The 20,920-nt window shown below is 45.7% G+C and overlaps 1 protein-coding gene across 1 annotated transcript in view; it reads right to left on the bottom strand.

Annotated features, from left to right (window-relative positions):
• LOC134432594 (ubiquitin-conjugating enzyme E2 R2) overlaps window positions 1-11,466 on the bottom strand; it is a 51,653-nt gene extending 40,187 nt beyond the window's left edge. The window contains exon 1 of the mRNA XM_063181463.1: window positions 11,248-11,466. Coding sequence (XP_063037533.1) covers window positions 11,248-11,424 — 177 coding nt within the window. The 5' untranslated portion in view covers window positions 11,425-11,466. The remainder of the gene's footprint in view (window positions 1-11,247) is intronic.
• Between the last annotated feature and the right edge of the window lie 9,454 nt (window positions 11,467-20,920).

The raw sequence follows: 20,920 nt of genomic DNA, 5'->3' as shown, positions 1-20,920 counted from the left end.
CCAATGAGAAGTTTACGCAGATTCTCCACAATACACTCTGAGATTTATTTGTGAAGCCTGCATAGCATACGTCTCACAAGCCTACATACCCTGGCCCTGACTTGATGGCTTTCTCTTCAGCACCAGGAATGTCCCCCTCCTCCCCCAGGTTAAGTTACACAACCCCAGCTTTATTTTTTGCTCTTAGAGAATTGCTGCAGCTGCCTCACGGACAAAGTCTGTGCAGAGGAGTGTGACTTGTCAGTACATCAGGTTCTGTGCTGGGGTGCTTCAAGAAACTGCTCAGGCTTTTATTTTTAAAAACCAGGAATAAGCAGAAGTTCTTATTGGAAAAAAAATTCTTTGCTTTTGTGCTTGAGGAGCCTGAAATCTATTGACTTAATTTCTTCAGCTATTCCAAAATTAAATACTGTACTTGTAAACATACATGTCCAATTTGTCTTGGAAGAAAGCTCTCCCATGAGTTATTTATAAAAAGCAAAACACTTTCTACCTACAGATTTAGTCAATTATGCTATTATAAGATATACATACTTTACATAAAGGCGTTAATTTATCCAGAATAATGAATATGAACCAGATAGAAGGCTTAGTCTCTATTCACTAAATTACTCTTACTCTTGTCAAAGAACATTTTATAAAATTCCCTGTGTGTCTACAGGGGTCCTTAATGCAAGCCCAGGGTCCTTCACATGAGCACCTTTTACCGTCACTACAGGTGATGAACAAAGCATTGCAGGGGCTCTCTCATCGTGTTTGTGCAGCATCCAGAGACTATTCTGGACAAGTGCTGTGCTTCACCCACACAAAGGGCCTAACAGATAATGGATTCTGGCCTTTGCATCCCTTTCACCCAGTCTGACATCAGATTGTAGTGATCTGCATTCAGAGCAAATGTGGCACAGCAATATTTAATAGTTTTACCACATAAAGCTCAGCTAAACATGCGCCAAAGAAGGCTTATTGGCTGCTACCTAGCAGATGATGTTTGGTTGGCCATAAAAGCATCTGGTAATAGACACAAACTTTTCTTGGAAGAAACTGATTTCTCATAACCCTCTTGTGTTCCTCTTCCATAAAACACCTCCTTCATAGTATTTTTTTTTTTACTAGAAAGAGATCCTGCATAGAGTTTAGATGACAACCATATAAAACCCACCAGTTACACAGAGTTTGCTCCAGTTTGTTCCCCCTGTACTTGGCACTGGTGAGGCCACACTTAAGTGCTGTCTCTAGATCTGGGCCCCTCACTTCAGGAAGAACACTGAGGTGCTGGAGCAGGTTCACACTGTTCCTGAAGCTGTTTAAGCAAACTGGACGTGGCACTCAGTGACATGGTCAGGTTGGAATTGATCTCAGAGGTCTTTTCCAACCTAAATGATTCTGTGAAACATTCTTTCTAGAGCACAGAAGTCACTGTTCTGTACTTTGCAAGAAAAGGAAAGAAAAAGAAACTTCAAAACTTAATTCTAAACCCAGTTATGAACTAATGTACTCTGAACAAAAAGTTACACAATCCAAAATAAACTGGAGCATGAAAGAGTTAAAGATACAACAGAAGTGACCTCCAGCTAAAGCTTTCCTAGATTTGCTGTAGTATAACTTAGAGGCTCTAGCTAGCAAAATTTTTGTTTTAAAAGCAGACACCAGCCATCTTAGTTAGTACAGGTTAGATGCAGTCAGCTCAAAAATACTTCACCATTCTCTTGGAAAAAAGCACGGATGTGGCACTTGTGGACATGGTTTAGTGGTGAACAGAGTAGTGGGTGCTAGGCTGGTGGTTGGACTTGATCTTAGAGGTTTTTTCCAACCTGAACAATTCTGTTTCTAAGGAGGTGAAAGTCATCCTCATGCTCAGCAAAGCTGGCAGCTGCAGGGGACAAGATAAAACTGAACAAGGCTGAGACACCAGGAGCACCAAACAAGTCACATGTGGTGACCTCATGTGGTGAGCCTGCAGTCATGACTCAAGTACAGTTATTCCAGTTTAGGAAGAGTGGAAGGAAGAGGGAGATGCCTGAGGCTTGAATTCCAAGGGATTCCAAGATGAAGAGGCCTGGTGGCATGACAATGACAAGTCTTTTGTGACCAAGCACACCAGAGCCTTCCTCCATGCCTCTGTCATTGCACACACAGAGCTGATCCCACAGGATGTGGCATTAGCTGCCGGGACAGCAGGTGAGACCCCAGGCGTGGTGCACATGCTGAAGACATGCCCATGTGACATTTCACAAGGCATCCCCATGAGGCACAGGAACGGGCAATGCTGTGCTTTAGGATTGTTACTCATTATCCTTACCCCAATCTGATCCGAATGATTTTGCTATTCAGGAATACATCCACATCTGCCAGCAGGAACCTCCCTGGCAGACGAAGGTACCACACACCTATAGCAGCCACCCCACTACGGCTTCTCAGGGCTTTTGTTGACCACCAGCAGGTTACTTAGCTGTTTTCTGCAGGCAAAATATGGTCCCTGGTTGAAGAGGCCAAGCATAAGTACATCACTTACATTAGAGACATGAAAAAAAAGTGAATAACTACTTAGTAGCTGTGGGATAAGCCTGCAAGTTGGGTGAAAATTAACAGTCATTTATCCAAGCTGAACATTAAGCAGATGCCTTGAATCTGTGAAATTGGAGTATCACCTCTAACAGCAACAGAACCCAGGCTCATTTCATAACACTGAGAAGAAAGTGGCCAAGACCAGCAGAATTCTTACCCCATCTCTCTTTAGTGGCAGCTGGTACAACTCCAATCTCTTTCCAAATGGAGTACAGTTATGGATGATATGGGTACAATACCACATACTTAGCTATTACTGTAATTTAGAACTGATCTCCAGATCTGCTTTTTAGCCCCTTGTTAGTGTGTCCATAAACCTCTGAAGGTCAAAACCATCTTCAGTATCAAAAAATATTCAATAATACAGCCAGTTTCAAAATTCAAAAGCCCAAATGTCCACAGTCTCAATCAAGTCTACCCTACCTACCTAGTTTTTCCCAGTAGTGCCACTACTGTTGTACTTCAGGCCAAAGCCAGCCAAGCTTCATCCACACAAATCAAAGACTGCAACCAGCATGAAAAAAAAGAAAATCAGTTAAACTTCACAGAAAGTATATTAGTATAATTTTGAAGGACATAAGCTTTCAGGTTTCTGGCAGAGACTGAGAAATGGAAATCATTCCATAAGTAGGTCTCAAAATTTTCATTTTTATATGCTCCAGTGGAGATGATATAACACTATAAAATGCCTAGGTTCATTTAGAAGTGCTTAAAAAAAAAAAAAAGTAGCAACAGGTCCATCCACTGAAATTACACAATAACTTTTCAGTAAGAGTTGTGTCTCAACATCTTTCTTGCTTAGCATTTTGAGTAACATGGACACAGAAATAAAAAGTGAGGTTAGGCAGAGATCCCACTGAAATGGCAATATCATTAAGAAAAGACTAGGCTTTTTCTTTTCACTTTAAACAAAAAGTACCATGCACCTTCATCTGAAGCATCTGGGTAGGGGAATTTTGTTACCACATGAATGACAAATTAGAAGGGATTTAGATAATAGCTACAAGATACTTAAAAAGTACAGAAGAGATGTCAGCCTCTCAAGTTATACTGTTTAATGCACTGCTGAAAGGTAGTCAACTACCAGATGTGGGTCCAGTTACTCTTTTGCAGAGAAGTAGCTGGGAGCACAGAGATGAAATTCAGTTTTCTTCAACACATTATAAGAAGCCCATTCTTTTAATAAAGGTGAGTGCTTTTACAGATAGTTTCTCTAGCCAAGATAAGCAAACACTTGCACACCAGTGTGGTTTACATCCATGAATAAGGGGCTTATACAAGCAGACTTCATGCAAGAACAAATGTGTATTCAGAGAATGTATTGTAAGTCAGAGCTACTCCATTGCATGGCTTTTGTTTTGACAAGACCAAAGAGGGTACTGCAAAAAAGAATATTATTTCAGCTTTTACCTAGGTCTGACAGCAAAAGATTTCTAGTTGCAGAGATGTATGAAGATTAATTTAAAACCAAAGAATTTTAGCACAATGGACAAGTGTCTATCACGCAAAAATTGACCCAAGTGATACAACTGATTAAACACTGATCCTTGCACCATTTCAAACCATGGCAGAGGCTTTTGTATCTTAACCTCTTTAAAAAATTTGCTACAATGAACATTAAAACATATATTTTAAATACTTAACTAGGATATGTAACTACGGGAAGAGTCACAAAGCTACTGCAAACATGTCCTTACTACTATCAACTAGGATTTCTCAAACAAAACATATTAACCTGAATATCAAAATTAGCTGCACAGTTTTTAACACAACAAAGCAGTCCAAAAGGAACACATGTCTTGCTTTTAGTACTGAAACCTTAAGTAGTAAGGTACAGCCTGCCTGCCAGGCAGCCTTCTCTTTCTAAACCACAAACACTATGATGCCTCCAAGTGCCACACATTTAACATTCAGCCCCTTTATGTTCTTGTTGTTCTCTGGGTAGAAGCTTCAATTTAAAATGAACACCCAGGAAGTCTTGAGGTCACATTTCTTCAAGTCAAGCAAGATTCCAAAATATCCTAAACACACAGTAATTTAGTAGCTCTCATTTTTCTTCTCTTTGTAAGCCACTTTGGGCAAATGCATTTTAAATATTTCAGCAACTGTGACAACAGGCAATCAATCAATCAATTTATTTACTCTTGGCTACTACTGCTTCAAAGGTGGGTACACAATGCCAAAGTTATTACTATCCAACTGGCCTGGTGAGATGGGACATTTTCAGCAAGTCACTACCACACAACGCTTAGCAAGATTAACTTCAATTCCCCTGACCCATAATGATGGATAAAAACACTAAGTCTAAAAATGAATCAGCATTCCAGAAATAGCTGACTAGTTTTGTGTACATGCATGTGTGTATGTACACATCTGATCACACGCAGCCGAAATCAAAAGAGAGCTGTATTTATGAGTCACGTCATCTCCAGTCCATCCACACTGCAGACAATGTGTAACTGTGACATTTCCAACTTGAACTCAGCTACATTGAAGTTCAGCGTAAAACCTCCATCATTTAGCCCATACTATTAATTACCCTGAACACCATGAACACGCCAAAAGCCACACAACAAAACTGCACATCAAAGATCAGAGTTAAGGTTCTGCAAGCATTTTTTCCTGACATTCCCAACCCTCCAGATGCAAAACAAGCATTGTATAGCAGACCTTAGGTGCTATTAAAGAGAAGGTACCCTGTGTGGATATATTAACATGTAAAATAGCAAGGCTCTCCAGCATAAGAGTGACTTCAGAAACAGCAAGGTAAAAACATGTTTGAGTTTTGAAAAGTTACAGACATGTAAAAGCCTCAGACACTTGGACAACATCACTGCAATACTGGATCTAAAGGATTTATACACAAAAAATTTTAAAAACCCCACTCTTCTAACACTATATAGTCAAAACTTTCCATTAATTCCTATAATATGAACCACATATAAGTCTACACATTTTTAGTTACTATCTCTTGAACGGACAGACAAAAAGAGGCGCAGTTCCTTGCACTGTTACCTGAGAAAAAAAAACTAAAACTCAAGTTCTATTTTACCTTATCAAAGGACCACTGAACAAAAATTAGGCAAATGAACAGTGCTCAGTTTACTGATATGGAAACTTTTCTGTTTTATTCTAATGGGATGGAAGAGTTGGGCTGTGCTACAGCACTCCTCTTGCTGTACAACAGGACCCAGCTGCACATGATCTCCTTTGTTAAGGCAGTATCAGAACTGGAAACAACCATCTGAACTTCTCATCACACACCACAGTCCCACCTGGATCAGAGGATCCCTAGGGAAAGGACTGGGGGATAGCTGTCACCATCTCCTCCTGAGGATACAATGATGTCCAGAGCAGGTAACAGGATGGATGAGTAGCCTGTGCAGTGCAGAGGCACAGCCACCAGAAAACCCGTCTGCAACAGCAGAGTGAGGAGCAATGGGGTATTCCCCAGGCCTAAGAGTCTGGGACCGTATCTGTGCTTTTGATCCATGAACCAACACGGGAAGAAGTCTTTTGCTTCCCTGCCTGCTGACAGCTTGGAGGGTGCTTGGCTTTTGAGACTGAACAGGAGCTCCACAGTCCTGGAGCAAGCAGGGCCCCATTCACCTGCAATACCATGTCCATTTGCTGCACCAAACCACTGCTCATTAGCATCAATGATACCTAAGGGCAACAGAATACACAGAGAGAAACTCTGCAGGACCTTGCAATGCAGAAGCCCACAGAAGGCAGTTTTTGTATTGAGAGTACCTCACATTTTCATCCTGGCATTAAGGAGATTTTTGAGTAATTAAATGTTCTATCAGTTATATAATTCTAAGTGCTTAGAAAACTTCTATTTGCCTAATTTTAAGCGTCACGAGAAGTAGACTACAACACCAAACTTTCAAACATGGTGTTCATTTTTGCCATCAGTTATTGGTAACTGATTGGTTCGCCATCTATTTCCTGCTCTGAAATTTTAACACATTTTGCAAGTTACTTTGAAATCAAATCACCTGGAAGAAGCTGAGATACAATACAGAACTCTATACAGCACAGGGCTAATGAGTTACAAAAAGCACGGATAACAATGCCTTGACAAGTATTTAGCCCCTAAATTACTTGACAAAACTAATCATAATGCTTGGTGTTTTTCTCCCCTTCCAACTCATGTGTCAAGGCTTGTTCCTTCAAGTAGGAAAAGTACCTTATGAAATAAACTGCCTTAAGAACTATGAAACAGTAACTCTTAACAATGTAGTTAATTTTTCTTGTTTCCTTTCATGCTAGGTATATTCATTTTAATTTACCCAGCCTGAATCACCTCTGAAGGAGTTTTTAATATTGACTTTTTGTCTACATTAAACATGCTTCTTGACACAGTGTGCTTGGTCAAATCATGCTTCTGAGCAGTGCTAATGAAGTTTCTATTTGTATAATTTTTCACTTGTACCTTCCCTGAAACCCTGGCTCTCAGCACAACTGCAATACCATGCAACTAAAGAAATCAGAAGACCTGTCTTTCTCAAAACAATTAAAACCTCTCTTGCTAAGGTACAATTGCACCAAACATTCAGGACTTCAAGCAAGCCATCAGGAAACACTTTTTAATAGTCCAGCAAGTATCCACTGTTCAATCAAAGCACTGGGAAGAGGTTCATCAATCTCCAGACCCTGAAGATAATGCTCAAGCATTAAAGAAAGACACTGGATTTCAAGATAGCGAAGAATGGTCACCTGAGATGGTAAAGATTTCACCATGCACAGCCCTCAGCCATTGAGATCTAGACCACCTAGTACCTATCAGCCCCAGATTACGGCATAATAACCTTTCTCGTGGCCATCCCCATTTATGTATCAGCTGCCAAAATTAAAGATGAAGAAGTTCTGCCATGTAGCAAAGCACCCTCTCGGATGAACCAAAGATGCCTACGGCAAAAGGTGGCATTAATGAACTGATCACACTTAGTTCTGCAGATTGTGGCACATTCTGGTTCTCTGCTGCTCAGGCACTGCCTGCAAAACCAGACCTCTTTCCATCACTTCCAGAGCAATTCAGAACGACCACACAGCCCAGTGGAATCTGATCTAAAGACCCAACTTATCACACCATGTCCTTCAAAGCTGAGCTAAGAAAGAAGCAATTGTCACTATCTGTGACCTGGACACAAAGCACTTCATTCTGAGAAAAATCTTCCCTTTGTCACTCAAAAAACTCAGCAAGTGAATCAGATGTAAGCAGCACTTTAGACAACAAGGTCTACCCACACTTCACCTTTACACTTTGTGAGTGAGTCTGGGAACAAAACCAATTTCACCTAGTGCAGTTCAATACCTGTGGCCCAACAAAAGCGATTCTGCTAGAACTTTAGTCAAACTGGCAATTTCTTACTGCCAGCAGCTGAGGGACAGATATTTGATCTTATCACAACCTCTTTGAAGGACTTAACATCAATGTCCCTGAACTGTTTTTCCCCTGCCAGCAAAGAAGAGAGCTAACCAGTGCATGGAATAGCTCAACTCCTTCTTTGAGGATGGTAGTCAAGAACTTTAAGGTTGCTCAATACCTTACAAAGCTATACAGCATGACTGAATAATATAATAATTCTTCATTGATGGGGCTGTGACTGGGATGACCATATTGTCAACCAGGTAAGACAAAGCCTGATGTTACTTCTCTTCAGATGTCCACCTTCAGCTGCTCACAGGAATGGGGTGGGGGGCAGCTGCATGTTCCCTTGCTGCTACAAGCTGCTGTTCATATAGCTGTTGCTCCTGGAGGCTAATCTAGATGGCAGTCCTAAACCCTGAAGCACTGCAGCAGATCTGGGCATGCTACATTAGCTGATAAAATATGCTTAGACACTGCACTTGAATTTTTAAGAAGTCCCTGGCTTTATTATAGCCAGCATGTTGACAACCCACCATTTAAACAAACATTCAAGGGGACTTATTCTCTGCTTCAATTTATCAGATGTTAGAGCTAAAGGACTTGCAGCTGTAACCAGAATCTGTTTTGGTTGAAGCTGTTGAACCAGCTTTAGACAGTAGCTTCTGTCAAGGAGGTGCAGAGAGAGCATGTCTCTCATTTCAGTTTATTCTACTACTCCAACAACCCAGAGAGGAAGGCAGTACCTCTCCAAGAATAAACAAGGTGCCAAAAGTTGATGTGACCACCCCTAAGAGCTCCCAAAGCACAAATCAAGCAATAGCATTCCCCAATCAACATGCCTAACACTTTCTTTATTAAAGTCACCTTAACCACAAGTTTTCCTTGAAGTATTTGTGCTCTAGCTTAACTAGAAGCCTGTGTACTTTGCCTCAAGGTCCTGCTGTTAAACTACGCTTCTAGTGGAACACAATTCCCACTGCCACAAAGCTGAAAAAAGTTACATCCTGTAACTGTGTCTTTCTAATCCCCACTTTCCTAACCTTACTAAACTGAAATCACAAAACAAGATGAAGCTAAATATTTCATCAAGTTAATAAATACAGAAAATGAAACACATGCAAAGTGAGCACTGGTTCAGACGAGCACATACAATTACTATATTGCAGGAGTCACCCATCAAATAATGTTAGGGTATTATTTTTATCTCCAAATTATTCCATAAGCAGAGTCTAACACATGTGAAGACCTAAGACAAAGAGAGCCGAGAATATCACTTCTCACAGGACTCTTTCTTCTGTGTCTCAGAAGTCAAGATGCATAACCAAAGACCAGATACTACAAAAATCCTCCATGCAGGGCTCCTCAAGGAGGAAAGATGAGACAGAAACAACACACAAGAGATTTCAGCCATGGCACTGGCAGGGAATCCCACTGCTGGGGATGGGTGGAAGCATCATGAGACCTCATCTTCCCATGCTCAAAACTACCATCACAGGGCTGGTCAAAAGAATTTAGAAGAAAGGCACAGCAGTTCAAGGACATCAAGTACTCAAAAACCCAATCATAGTGCTGAGGTAAGGCAACTGGGAGCCTTGCCTAAATCTACACTTGTTCACACACATCCCAAATTACTTCTCAGGCAGCTTCAGCTTCTTTCCAGGAACAACTGCAAATATGCAGTCCAGAGAGCTCCCCAACCAAACAAAACTATTTCGATCAGTCATGATTTCTTTGACAAAAAATGGATGAGTAATCTAAGTGCAGGAAGAGGTCACCAGACCATTCGGATGTAAAGATGACACTGTTACCAACTAAAGGCTCCAGCAACTTCCTGAATAAGTAATAATGGAGGTGAGTCTAAGAATACACCTATCACACCTACGTGAGTAAGCCAGCCAACTCATTACAAAAGGCAAGTCTTTTGCCAAAGCCTTCCTTTACTTCCAAACAATGAGGCCAAACTGAACATGACTCAAATCTTTTATTCCCCAAGCTACAGGTTATTTCGGTTTTGTGGAACAAAGCTCTTAAACCTTGACCAGACCAAGAGGCACTGAAGGTGCATGTTAGTCAAGCAAAGACATCATCCAATTTTCTTTTTTCAGTCTGAGAGAAGCCAAAGGGCATGAAATGGGAGATGCAGGAGCCACAACTAAAACAGTTAACTGCTGGGAGAAGCAAGCTCATGGGGACAATGTTTTGCCAGAGATCAAGCAGACATCAAGCACATAGGAGTGTGCCTGTGCCACACATCTTCTGCAGGAACAAAGGTTTTCCAATTGCCAGTTTTAAGAAAAAAGTGCAACTCCCCCTCCTCCAGTTGTTTTGATAATTTAAGTACACTCCCTTCAGTTCTTTTCTGAGACGGCTGTGCCAGATTTCTTATTGGCTGGATTCACAAGAGTGGAAATAGCAACCACAAAAGTTTTTTTGTATTAAGAGGAAGGCTGAGAAAGGAATTGAATCTACCTTCACCCATTATGTGTTGCTGCAGCCCTTTGAAGGCTGCCCTCTTAAAGTGTGGAGAGGAAGAACACAGGAGTAGAAAAAAAATCGTGCCAAACAGCCCTGAAGCCCACGGAGTCCTGAGGAAAACACTGCCTTTACACTGAATTAGCCATCAATGAGTGAAGCTATCAACGGAGGGCTTGGAAGCCTCTTACTTTGAAATAAATATCCCAGAACCATAAAATGTTTGGGTTGGAAGGGACCTTGCAGATTATCTAGTTCCAACTCCTCTGCCATGGGCAAGGACAGCCTCCACTATTCCAGGTTGCTCAGAGCCCCATCCAACCTGGCCTTGAGCACTTCCAGGGATGGGGAATCCACAACTTCTGTGGACAAGCTGTGCCAGTGCCTCAACACCCTCACAATGAACAATTTCGCCATAATATCTAAGCTAAACATACTCTCTTTGAGTTTGAACCCATTCCCCCTTGTTCTGTCCCTAAACGCTCTTGTAAATAGTCTTGCCCCATCTTTCCTCTAAATTCCCATCAGGTACTAAAAGGATGTGGAAATACGGGACTAGATGATCTCCAGAAGTCCCTCCCAACCGTAACAATTCCGTGAAATACACACACAGAGCAGAGCCCAGGGGGCAACTCGGGGCGGAAGGGCAGAACTCTCACGCCGGGCCGAGGTTCCCCGGGAGGCTCTTTGGGGCGAGGGGAACAGATCGGCAGCGCAGCGGCGACCGTGGCGCGGCTCCCCCTCTGCCCAGGCCGTGCCCGTGCCCCCTCCCGCAGGCCCGGCCCCGGCCCAGCCCCACACCGCGGCCCGCGCCGCGGGGGAAAGGCCCGTACCTTGAAGTACCCGCCCTCGTAGAGCGTGTTGGGGGGCCCGAAGATCGCCACCTCCCAGTTGTAGAGGTCGGACTCGTCGACCAGGGTGATGCGGAAGCCCTCGACCGGCTCCTCCTGCAGCGACTTCAGCTCCAGCATCAGCGCCTTCTGCGAGCTGCTCATCTGCTGCTGGGCCATGGCGCGGCGCGGCCCCCGCCGCGGCCGCCTCCTCGCTCCCGGTGCCGCTCCCGGTGGTCCCGGTGCCGGTGGTGCCGGTGCCGCCCCCGCCCCTCCCCGCGCTGACGGCCCCGCCGCCGCCACTTCCTTTTGTGACGGCGCCGCTCGCGCTGACCTCAGCGCGCCGCGCCGGCCCCGCCCCCGCCGCTCCGTTAGCCGCGCCCCCCGCGCCCCCGGGCCACGCCCCCGCCGCACGCCCGGCCGTGCCCCGGCGCACAGCCAGGCCACGCCCCGCCTCGCCCCGGGCCACGCCCCGCCGCACGCGCTGCCGCGCGCCACGCCCCCCGCCGCGTGCCCTTAAAGGGACCGTGCTTGCCAGCGCTGTGGCCGACGGGGAGGAGGAGTCCGGGGGGTGAAGGGGGAAGACGCAGTTTATGGTGTAGTGGGGGCTTACAAAATGACAGCATCGAGTCCTTTGGAAAAGATCTGTGACAGCACCATAGTCCAACCTATGACCCAACACCACCACTGAGTGCCACGTCCAGTCTTTCTTTAAACAACTCCAGAGACAATGGCCCCATCACCTCCCTGGGCAGCCCATTCCAATGCATGATGACCCTTTCTGTAAAGAAATTCTTCCTAATGTCCACCTTGTGCCTTCCCTGGCACAGCTTGAGACCTTAAGCCGTTAGCGAGTGTCCACAGGAGGGCCTCAAGGATGATGAACGTTCCAGAGGGTGGCTCCTCCGTGTGAGGAGCAGCCGCGGGCACTTGGCCTGTTCAGCCTGGAGAAGTCTGAGGGGAGGCCTCACTGCAGCTCCCCGAGAGAGGCAGAGGGCAGGCAGGAAGTTATCTCTGTTACAGGACCTGAGGGGATGGCATCAAGCTGTGTCAGGGAAGGTTTAGTTTGGATACCAGGAAAAAGTTTTCCAGCAGAAGGTAGTTGGGCAGTGGAATAGGCTCCCCAAGGACACAGGTAAAGAAGCATTTGGACCACGTTCTCAGGCACAGGGTGTAACTCTTGGGGCGCCCTGTGTATGGCCAGGAGTTGGACTCCATGATGCTGGTGGTTCCCTGCCAACTCAGCTTAAACTGTGTTTCTGTGATTCTATATGCCCTCCTCCTGTCACTGGCTGCCTGGGAATAGAGACTGACCCGCAGCTGCACCATCCTGTCAGGGAGCTGCAGACTGTGATAAAGACCCCCTGGGTTTCCTCTTCTCCAGGCTAAACCAGCTCCCTCAGCTGCTCCTCACAGGACATGGATCCCAGACCTTTCACCGATTCCATTGCCCTTCTCTGAGATTGTTCCAGCACATCAATCTCCTTCCTGGATTGGGGGGTCCAGAACCGGACACAGCACTTGAGGTGCCTCACCAGTGCCAAGTACAGGGCAAGGATCATTTCCATAATCCTGCTGCTTTTATTACTATTGATCCAAGCTAGAATACCACTGGCCTTCTTGTTCACCTGGGCAAACTGCTGTTGTCTCATGTTTGGCTCTTATCAAGCAGCCCCAGGTCCTTTCCCACTGGGCAGCCTTCCAGCCATTCTACCCCAAACCTGGAGCTGCAGGAGCTGTTGTGACCCAGGGACAGGACCTGGCACTTGGCCTTATTGAACCTCACACAATTGGTCTATCCATCCAGCCTGTCTAGATAGTCACAGGTCATGAGTGGGTACAACAGCGCACGGTTTGCCCACTGACACGCACCCATGGTCACAAAACAGAGGTTTTTGTACAGAGCGTGGTTTTTGAAGAGTGAACTCACATGACTCAGGGCACCATAGAAATCCTGCAGCAGATCCCAAGCTGCAGTAGGACACAAATAGACAGCTGCCATCCCTCACCCCAACATGTTGTTCTCACATTCTCCACAGATGTGTGATGTAGTCACACCAGAACATACCATTTCCAGCCTTCCTGCCATTCCCTGGCTTGGCTAAGGGTGAAAAATGCTTGCAGAAGTGTAGAGATCTATCAACCAGTAAACATGAGCCAGCATCTGTTCCTTAGTGAATATTTAATGAATAACATAAATAATATTCATTAAAAAAATAAAGAAAGAAAAATAACAGTAATTGCCCAGGAAGAGGATGACCCATTTCTGCTTGGCATTTCTTTCATCCTTCTGCTCATGGCAGGGCTCAGGCCACCTCACAGGGGCATCTGCTCCTTGGACAAACAGGTTGGATGATGAGTCCCATCATCCCTACGTCATTACATGGCTTTAACCTTCTTTGCCCCCATCACCTGCCTGGCTTTCCCATCCCGATGACAACTCTGTAGACATGGGTGACCACTGAATCAATCTCCTGTACTTTCCAAAGTCATGGACTTTCCCAAAGGCACAGGACTGACAGCCAGGGCCCTGTGTGCTGGTGGGAGATCGTGCAGCTGGGCAGCCTGCACTGCCGGGGGACCTTGAAGCGTCTCCCTGACACTTGGCAGCCTTGGCTCTGGCTCCTTCTGCAGACCTTGGCCCAGGGAGGAGAGCAGGAAGCAGACGGTTTTCCCCAAGCTCCAGCTGCTCCCAGGACAAATTTGCTGTTTTCCAGTGAAAAGCAAGGCATCCTTCCCCTTGTCCCTGAGGCTGCTCTGCTTGTCCTTCTCCTGCCTCTTGAGCTTTCCCCAGAGTCACCCCCGTTACCCTCTCCAGAGGTGCCCCAGCACTGTCAGTGGTACGTGGACCAGGGCTTCTGATTGCCTCCAAGCTATAAAATACTCCAGCCCTTGCAAAATCCCATCTCACCCTGGACAGTGTCCCTGTGGCATCAATCTTCTCATGGAGCTGGGATGCGTTCTTGCTCAGTGCCACCGGGGTAATATGGAGCAACATCTCTCGTCCATCAGGAGCTTGACTGATTGCTGAAATAAAGTGTGTGCTCCCCTACAGGGACAGGTCAGCCACTGGAACAGGTCAGTGGCTGTGGCTCACTCTTCACCACCTTGGACTGAGCTCAGATTTACTGAAAGCTGCTTAATTCAGCTCTCACGTCCTCAGCAGGAGGCTGGAGGGCTGGATCATGAAACACTGGTTTTCAGAGAAACTCCTTGCAGGCCAGGCAGCACCATGCTGTGTGTGTTTTCTGGTGGAAGTTCGATCCCATGTTCTTTTTATTTATGTCAGTGGAATAGAATAGAAAAGAATTGACTGTTTCTGTTGGAAGGGACTACAGCAACCATCCAATTCAACTGCCTGACCAATTCAAGGCTGACCAAAAGTTCAAGAATGTTGTTCAGGGCATTATCCAAATGTCCCTTAAACGCTGACAGGCTGGGGGCATTAGCCACCTCACTAGGATTCCTATTCTGTCCACCCATTCAGCAAAAAAGTGTTTCCTGATGCCAAGTCTAAACCTCTCCTGGTACTCTTTGAACCATTCCCACATGTCCTATCACTGGATACCGGGAAGAGCTGAGTACTTCCCTCTCCACTTCCCCTCCTCAGGAATCTGTAAGAGAGCATTACCTCAAACCCCCTTTCTCCAAACTAGACAAGCCCAAAATCCTCAGCTCCTCCTCAAAAGACATTCATCCAGCCTTTTCAGCACTGTTGTTGCAACTGTTGTTGCACTCCTCAGGACATATTAATGGATCTTCACATGCTTCTTAAGTTGTCCTTAGTTGATGGACATAACTCATTCTGTGATTTCTGTGCTCATCCAGCCAGCAAAGACCTGCTCTGTTAATAGGGCATCCCAGCTTGCTGGTAAAACATGGATTTGCTCATGCTTGGAGAAAAATGTACAGGAGCCAAGCTCATTTGGTACTGTACTGCCCTCAAAGCATCTTTTTTTGCAGCCAGCCTCCAGCACAGGCTTTGTCTCAACCTGTCTCATTCTGGAAGAGATGGAAGAAGCAAAGTTTGGAGTTATTCAGGATTTATCTCTGCCTGATGCCTGCCTTGAATGTTAATGTAAGATGTAATCATGCAAGGCAAAAAGTAAAGCAAGCCCTGGTGTATTCAAGAGAGCAGACCACAAATTTTCCATCGTGTCTGCTTTCAGAAAAGGTATTGGTCTTTTTCCCTCTGATTTTTTTTTCTCTTTCCTGCAAAGCATTCAACACTCAAAGAAAATAGAAACTGTTGAAGCAACAGAGCATTTTGAAGCCTGTGCTGCCTGGCAGCCCCCTCCAAGGCTCCTGCCTCATTTCTGCCTGTGCTTTCAGGGAGGCTCAGCTGCTCTGCCTGGTGTCCCGTTCCCCTGAACCCTGGCTGCCCTGAGGCTAGCATAACTTTTTTGATTTTTCATATGGCATTTCTCCCCTCCAATCACCTTTGATATACCATAATGAAAGGATGAAGCCTTCTTCTTCTCCTTCTCCTTCAGCTGCTCTCCCATGGGTGGTTACAGCTCACTTGCAAGCAGCGCTTTACATGGGGTATGCTCTGCCACAAACAGTGTTGTTCCTTCTTATATTTTCTTTTATTTTTGCCTGAATGAATCAGTTTGTTCCTTGGTCTCACAGAACAAGAAATAGGGTCTGATGTGGGAACATGGGTCTCCAGGAAAGACAAGTGTCACTGGGAGAGGAGGAGGCTACACATACCATTATCCAGTCCCCAGCAGCAGAACTTGTCACTGTAAACTGGACCTCAAGGTGCCACCAGTACTATAGGTTAAATCTGACTTGAAAACTTCTAGGTCCTTTGCTTTGTTATTATCAGCTGTTTTTAATATCTCTCTTCCTCATTTATTTCTTTCTTCCTGTGAGCTGTGTTCACAGAGGATGACAAACTGAGAGTTAACTCCTCTGCTTAGCAACAGCAGAAGCTTTGAAAATGCAAACCTGTCTTGGTGTCACATTAGAGGGTTACTGCTCCATGAGCTGTCAGAGAGGACAAGAGGTGGGAAGATGTGGGAGTGCCTGTGTGACTTCATTCTCAGGACAGATTCCTCTCATGTGATACTTTTCACTGCTTTATCTAATTTCTTTCCTGAGTGGCTCAAAGGATGAGATATCTGTTCCTTCTGCAGGAGAACTGGATTCCCCTGGGATAAAATCCAATACCATCAACCCCTTTTCCTCTCCTCCTGCCTCTTCCCTACTCCTGTGCTTTGGTGAAACATCAGCAGGGATCCTGGGGACTCTGGGCTGGACTTTAACACCTTCTTACCCCCAGCAAGTAAGATGGTGAAGTGATGAAGAAGATTAGATAGGCAGTAGGAGTTCTACTTAGCCTACAACTACCCCACCAGGAGCCCTTTGTAGCTCAAGGAGCAAGCACAGCTATTCCTTGGGCTGTATTGAAACAGAGCTGGAGACCTGCAGGTCCACTTCATCACTGTCCTGCCCCAAAGTTGGTCCTAAACAGCTAAAGATATATTTGTCCAACCAGTTCTTTTGTATTTATCCTTCAGACTGCCCAAAGTGGAAATTCACATGCTCCTAGGTCAATGGGGTTCAGCTCTGGACTCAGCTCCTCTTCCTCTTCTAGACCTCATATGTCTCCTCACCACCCAAATTTTACCCAGCTTTTTCTTACCAAGGCCACTGTAGGGGTATGTAAGACAGAGAGAAGGGCCAAGATTATTTCTTCTGTCTCCTTCCTGGACTGCCATTGCCCTGGCTGGGTGCAAATCTCCAGCAGAGGCCACAGAGGTGTTGGCAGCCCATCATTCCCACAGTGGCAGCAAACATTGCCTACGGAACCAGGGGAAATAGCAGCTGGGGTTTGCAGGCTGGTTTTGCTGCCCTGGAGGGGCAGTAACAGAGGAATCTGGGGTTACTTCTTTTATTTACACTAGATACCTCAGTCCCAGACCAGACAACAGACAATCACCATCATGATGGATCTCAGCCCTGACACAAAAACCCTGATGCCAAAGAAAGATTTTCCCATAAAACTCCCTGAGCATTTAGTGAGGAAAATCAACATGTGATTATCTGGTCTGCTGCCCAAGTGAGCAATGCATTATTAGTGCATGGGGACAAAAAAACCCAAAAAAAAAAAAAAAAAAAAAAACCAAACAAAAAACTCCAAAAGAACAGTCACACAAGTGCCCTCACCTTCGCATTGACACCTACACAAGTTCCTCTGTCTGGGGAGCAGAGCATCAGAGTACTCAAGGGAAGTAATTGTCAATCTTTGAGAATAAAAGTCTGTCCACAATTCTCCTTCTGGATCCCTTTCACCTGAAAATGGGGCAAGCTCATCCTCAGGCAGAACTCATTACAGGGATGAAAAGATGCTTTTGAGCATCAGTCAGCAGCATCTGGGTTAACAGAAGCCCCCTACATCAAAGTAGCCACCAGCAGGGTAATGCAAAGTTTGGAAGATTCAGAGCAAAGGAGAAGAAAAATTAAGAGAAAACTAGATCTTTAGTGGAGCTTATTCTTTTTCCTTATTTTGATTTGGCCTTTTTTCTGTTTGTTTTACTTTGAATAAAGTTGGCTTTTTTTTTTTTTCCTTTCAACTCCAGTTTGCTCTTTTAAAATGGATGAAGTCCATCACAAGGGCTTGATAAAAGAGTGCTGTCACAGTGCCTGCTGCTCCCATTCAGCTGATGAATAAATTATAAGTGCATTACAATGCTACTTCAGCTGTGATTCCAGGGCCTAAGGAGTGTGATGACTGTGACCTTAGTGGTTTGAATTTCCAAGAGTTTGTGTACCTGGCAGCTCAGGTCACCTTACACCTTCCATTCTGGGCTCAGTGTGCAGAATATCTGAGCCTTTTCAAGCTGCCAGCTGCAGGGACAGTCCTCCAGCTGCTCACAGGGGTGGTGGTACGTGCTGTGGTGTTCAGAGATTCATGATCTCATAGAATCATAGAAATGCTGAGTTGGAAGGGAGTGACCCATCAGATCTCTGCTGAAACCTGAAGTGACTGTTATGCACCTCCAAAGCAGCAAGCTGTGGAACACAATTCTTTCTTGATGGGGCTGTGACTGGGGTATCCATATTGCTCAGTCCCAGGAATAGTTTCTGTGTTGGGAGCTGGAATTTTAGGTTCTTCTTGCTGGACAAGACATCGCTGTCTCCAGCATTCTGGTGTGGCTGAGATGGTGTGGATGCCAGCACCGCTGGGATAAGGCAGCATGGGGGTGTGCTCTGAGAGAGACATCAGCCTAAGCCAACATCCCCAGTGTTTCACCTTCACCTCACCCACAGGATCAGCTCTGTGGGGTGGGTGACCATCAAGGAGGGACTAACAGCTGTCCCCATTTCTGGGGACGAGCCGTCTCTGTTAGGCAGGCATTGGCAGCAGAGTGAAGGAGCTGGAGTACACAGAGCAGCTCCCTGGTGGATTCACCAGACCCTGCTTTTACCCTCAAAGTAAAGGGTATTTTACCCTCGTGTTTCTGCAGAAGACATGGTGGGGACGGATAGCATTTTGCAGAAGGTAAGTGAGGGCGAAGAGGAAGCCCTCTGGTCTCACACCATTCCTGGCTTAGGGGCACCAACACCATGTGCCATGCTGATGGTATATGGCATGATATCAGCTCTTGTCAGCTGAGCTTACAATGCTCTCACTCATTGCCATACCTTGGGTGGTCTCTGTGGGTTCATCTCCAGGATCAATGCACTCATCTTCTGCCAGTAACTCAAATACAGGCCCAGCAAGGCGTAGATGAAGATGCATGGCTCAGATCTTGCCCGAGGCTTTGAAAACTGACCACAAGAAGACTCTCCATTTGGAATCAGTGAATTGAATTGGAGCTTGCTTTGCTGAGGCTGAATTTGGCCTTTTTGTGACTTTTCCCACATTAAAGATGAACAGATCCAGAGGAAGAAAACCAAACTACAGCATAAGCACCAAGCCCAAGGCATGGCAGCAGGCTTGGGTGACTGAATAGTAGAGGGAATCTCTTGAATGAAAAGGTCCAGACATGGTTAGGGGCAGGGGATCCTCCTGGATCATCTCCATCTCCAGCTTCCTAACAAAGAGGTACTCCTCTGAAAAACTGTTTGTAGGGCTTGTGTGCCACATGTAATGTCTCACTCTGCTGTGTGCACCAGTAGGTTGTGAGCTCTGGAAACTGCTTTGTGGTGAGTGTGAAGCAGAATTGGGCAGGGGAACACTCTTGCACCAATCCTGAAAACTCCTCTGGGGGCTCATATGTAGAAAGGAAGAGGCTGAACTTTTCTGCAGGAGCCTGAATCATTGGGAGGGTAATTGATGCAAATTTCCCAGACAGGTCAGCAAGTCTGGAGAAGCCTTCCTGCCTGTCCTGAGCATGCTGAGAGATGCTGTCATCTCCACCCTGGGGCTTGCTGTCCATGGAAATTTGGAAAGAACTTCTATGGGGTCTTAAAAAAACAAATAGAAAACCACTGAGTTCACAAGGCTGAAATCCTCTAGCATTGTCCATGTTGGAAAGCAGTGCTCACACACTCTCTTGGAGAAGGGAGGGATGGGAGCCTGCAGGGACTGTTCAGGGGGTAGATTGTCTTCCTCTTGGCTCCACCAGCTGCTCTGCATTCCTGTCCCCTCCAACCACCCCTTGCAGTTACCCCATTTCCATCAGCACCCTGCTGCAGACCTTGGGGCAGCCACAGTTATATTCCTGCCTTGTTTTTGTGACTGAGGCTGGAGGGCTCAGGCCTCCAAAAGGGGTCCCTGGGGCACATGGACAGGGTAGAGCACGGCTGTGCCCTGCAGGTGCTGTCCCTCAGTGCTTTGTTGTGCCAACATCTCAATCCCCATCTACAGCTGCCTGTAGGGCCAGGTATATCTCCTCCAGACTTGTTTACTTGCTGTGAGATTTCCATTAATTAACCTCATGCTTCTCCATCCTGCAGGGAACCCATTGGCTGCACCAACCTGAAGCTCTCAATCTACAGTAGCTTTGGCACATCCCATTTCCTTGTCCCATCTAGCACATCTCAGATCTTCTGCCTGGCCTCTAGGATGGGTTCTTTCCCTCTTCTAACCTGCAGCTGCCAATTCAAGGGCAGAAAGTGTGCAAAAAGAGCCAACAGCCATGTTTGTGTCTGGATGTACATCAGGGACAATTCATTCTGCAGAATTCCCATTTTAAAGATGGAGAAAGCTCTGATGCTGTCCTAAACAATAAGCTGTGGTTTTTATCTCAAATGGGTTTGTTTTTCCTATGTTTTTTCCATTTCAATGATCTAGAAGAGTAGGAGAGAGGGAGCTTAAGATCTAAGCCTTTGCACCAGGACCCTCATTTGCACAGTGCTTTAAATTAATATGCTTTTCTTCTTGTCTTTGACACATTCAGTGGTGCTGCAGGGGAGGCTTTCAGCTGGGTGAGCTGGCTGTAGTCTGGTCCTATGGGTCTGCATCTCCTTATCTCCAAGATAATCAAAGGCCCTTACTTTGATTTTTCTCTGGGGAAGTTAAAAAAATACTGTGAACATACTTGCCAGTGGTCAGGAAGAACCAAAAAAAGGCAAATTTTAGCTATTTCTGTCTTCATGCTGCCCCTTAGGTATGAGAGTGGGGTAAAGCAGAAAAGGCCTATGGGGTGGAGGCCTCTCCCTCCTCAGGAAAAATGTGCAGAGCAGGGGTTGCAAGATGGGAACAGAGGAATCAGTAAGGACT

This window comes from Melospiza melodia, chromosome Z (assembly GCF_035770615.1).
Source record: "Melospiza melodia melodia isolate bMelMel2 chromosome Z, bMelMel2.pri, whole genome shotgun sequence".
NCBI lineage: Eukaryota > Metazoa > Chordata > Aves > Passeriformes > Passerellidae > Melospiza > Melospiza melodia.
Note: the sequence above shows the minus strand (reverse complement) of the source record. Positions and strands in the feature narration are given on the sequence as shown.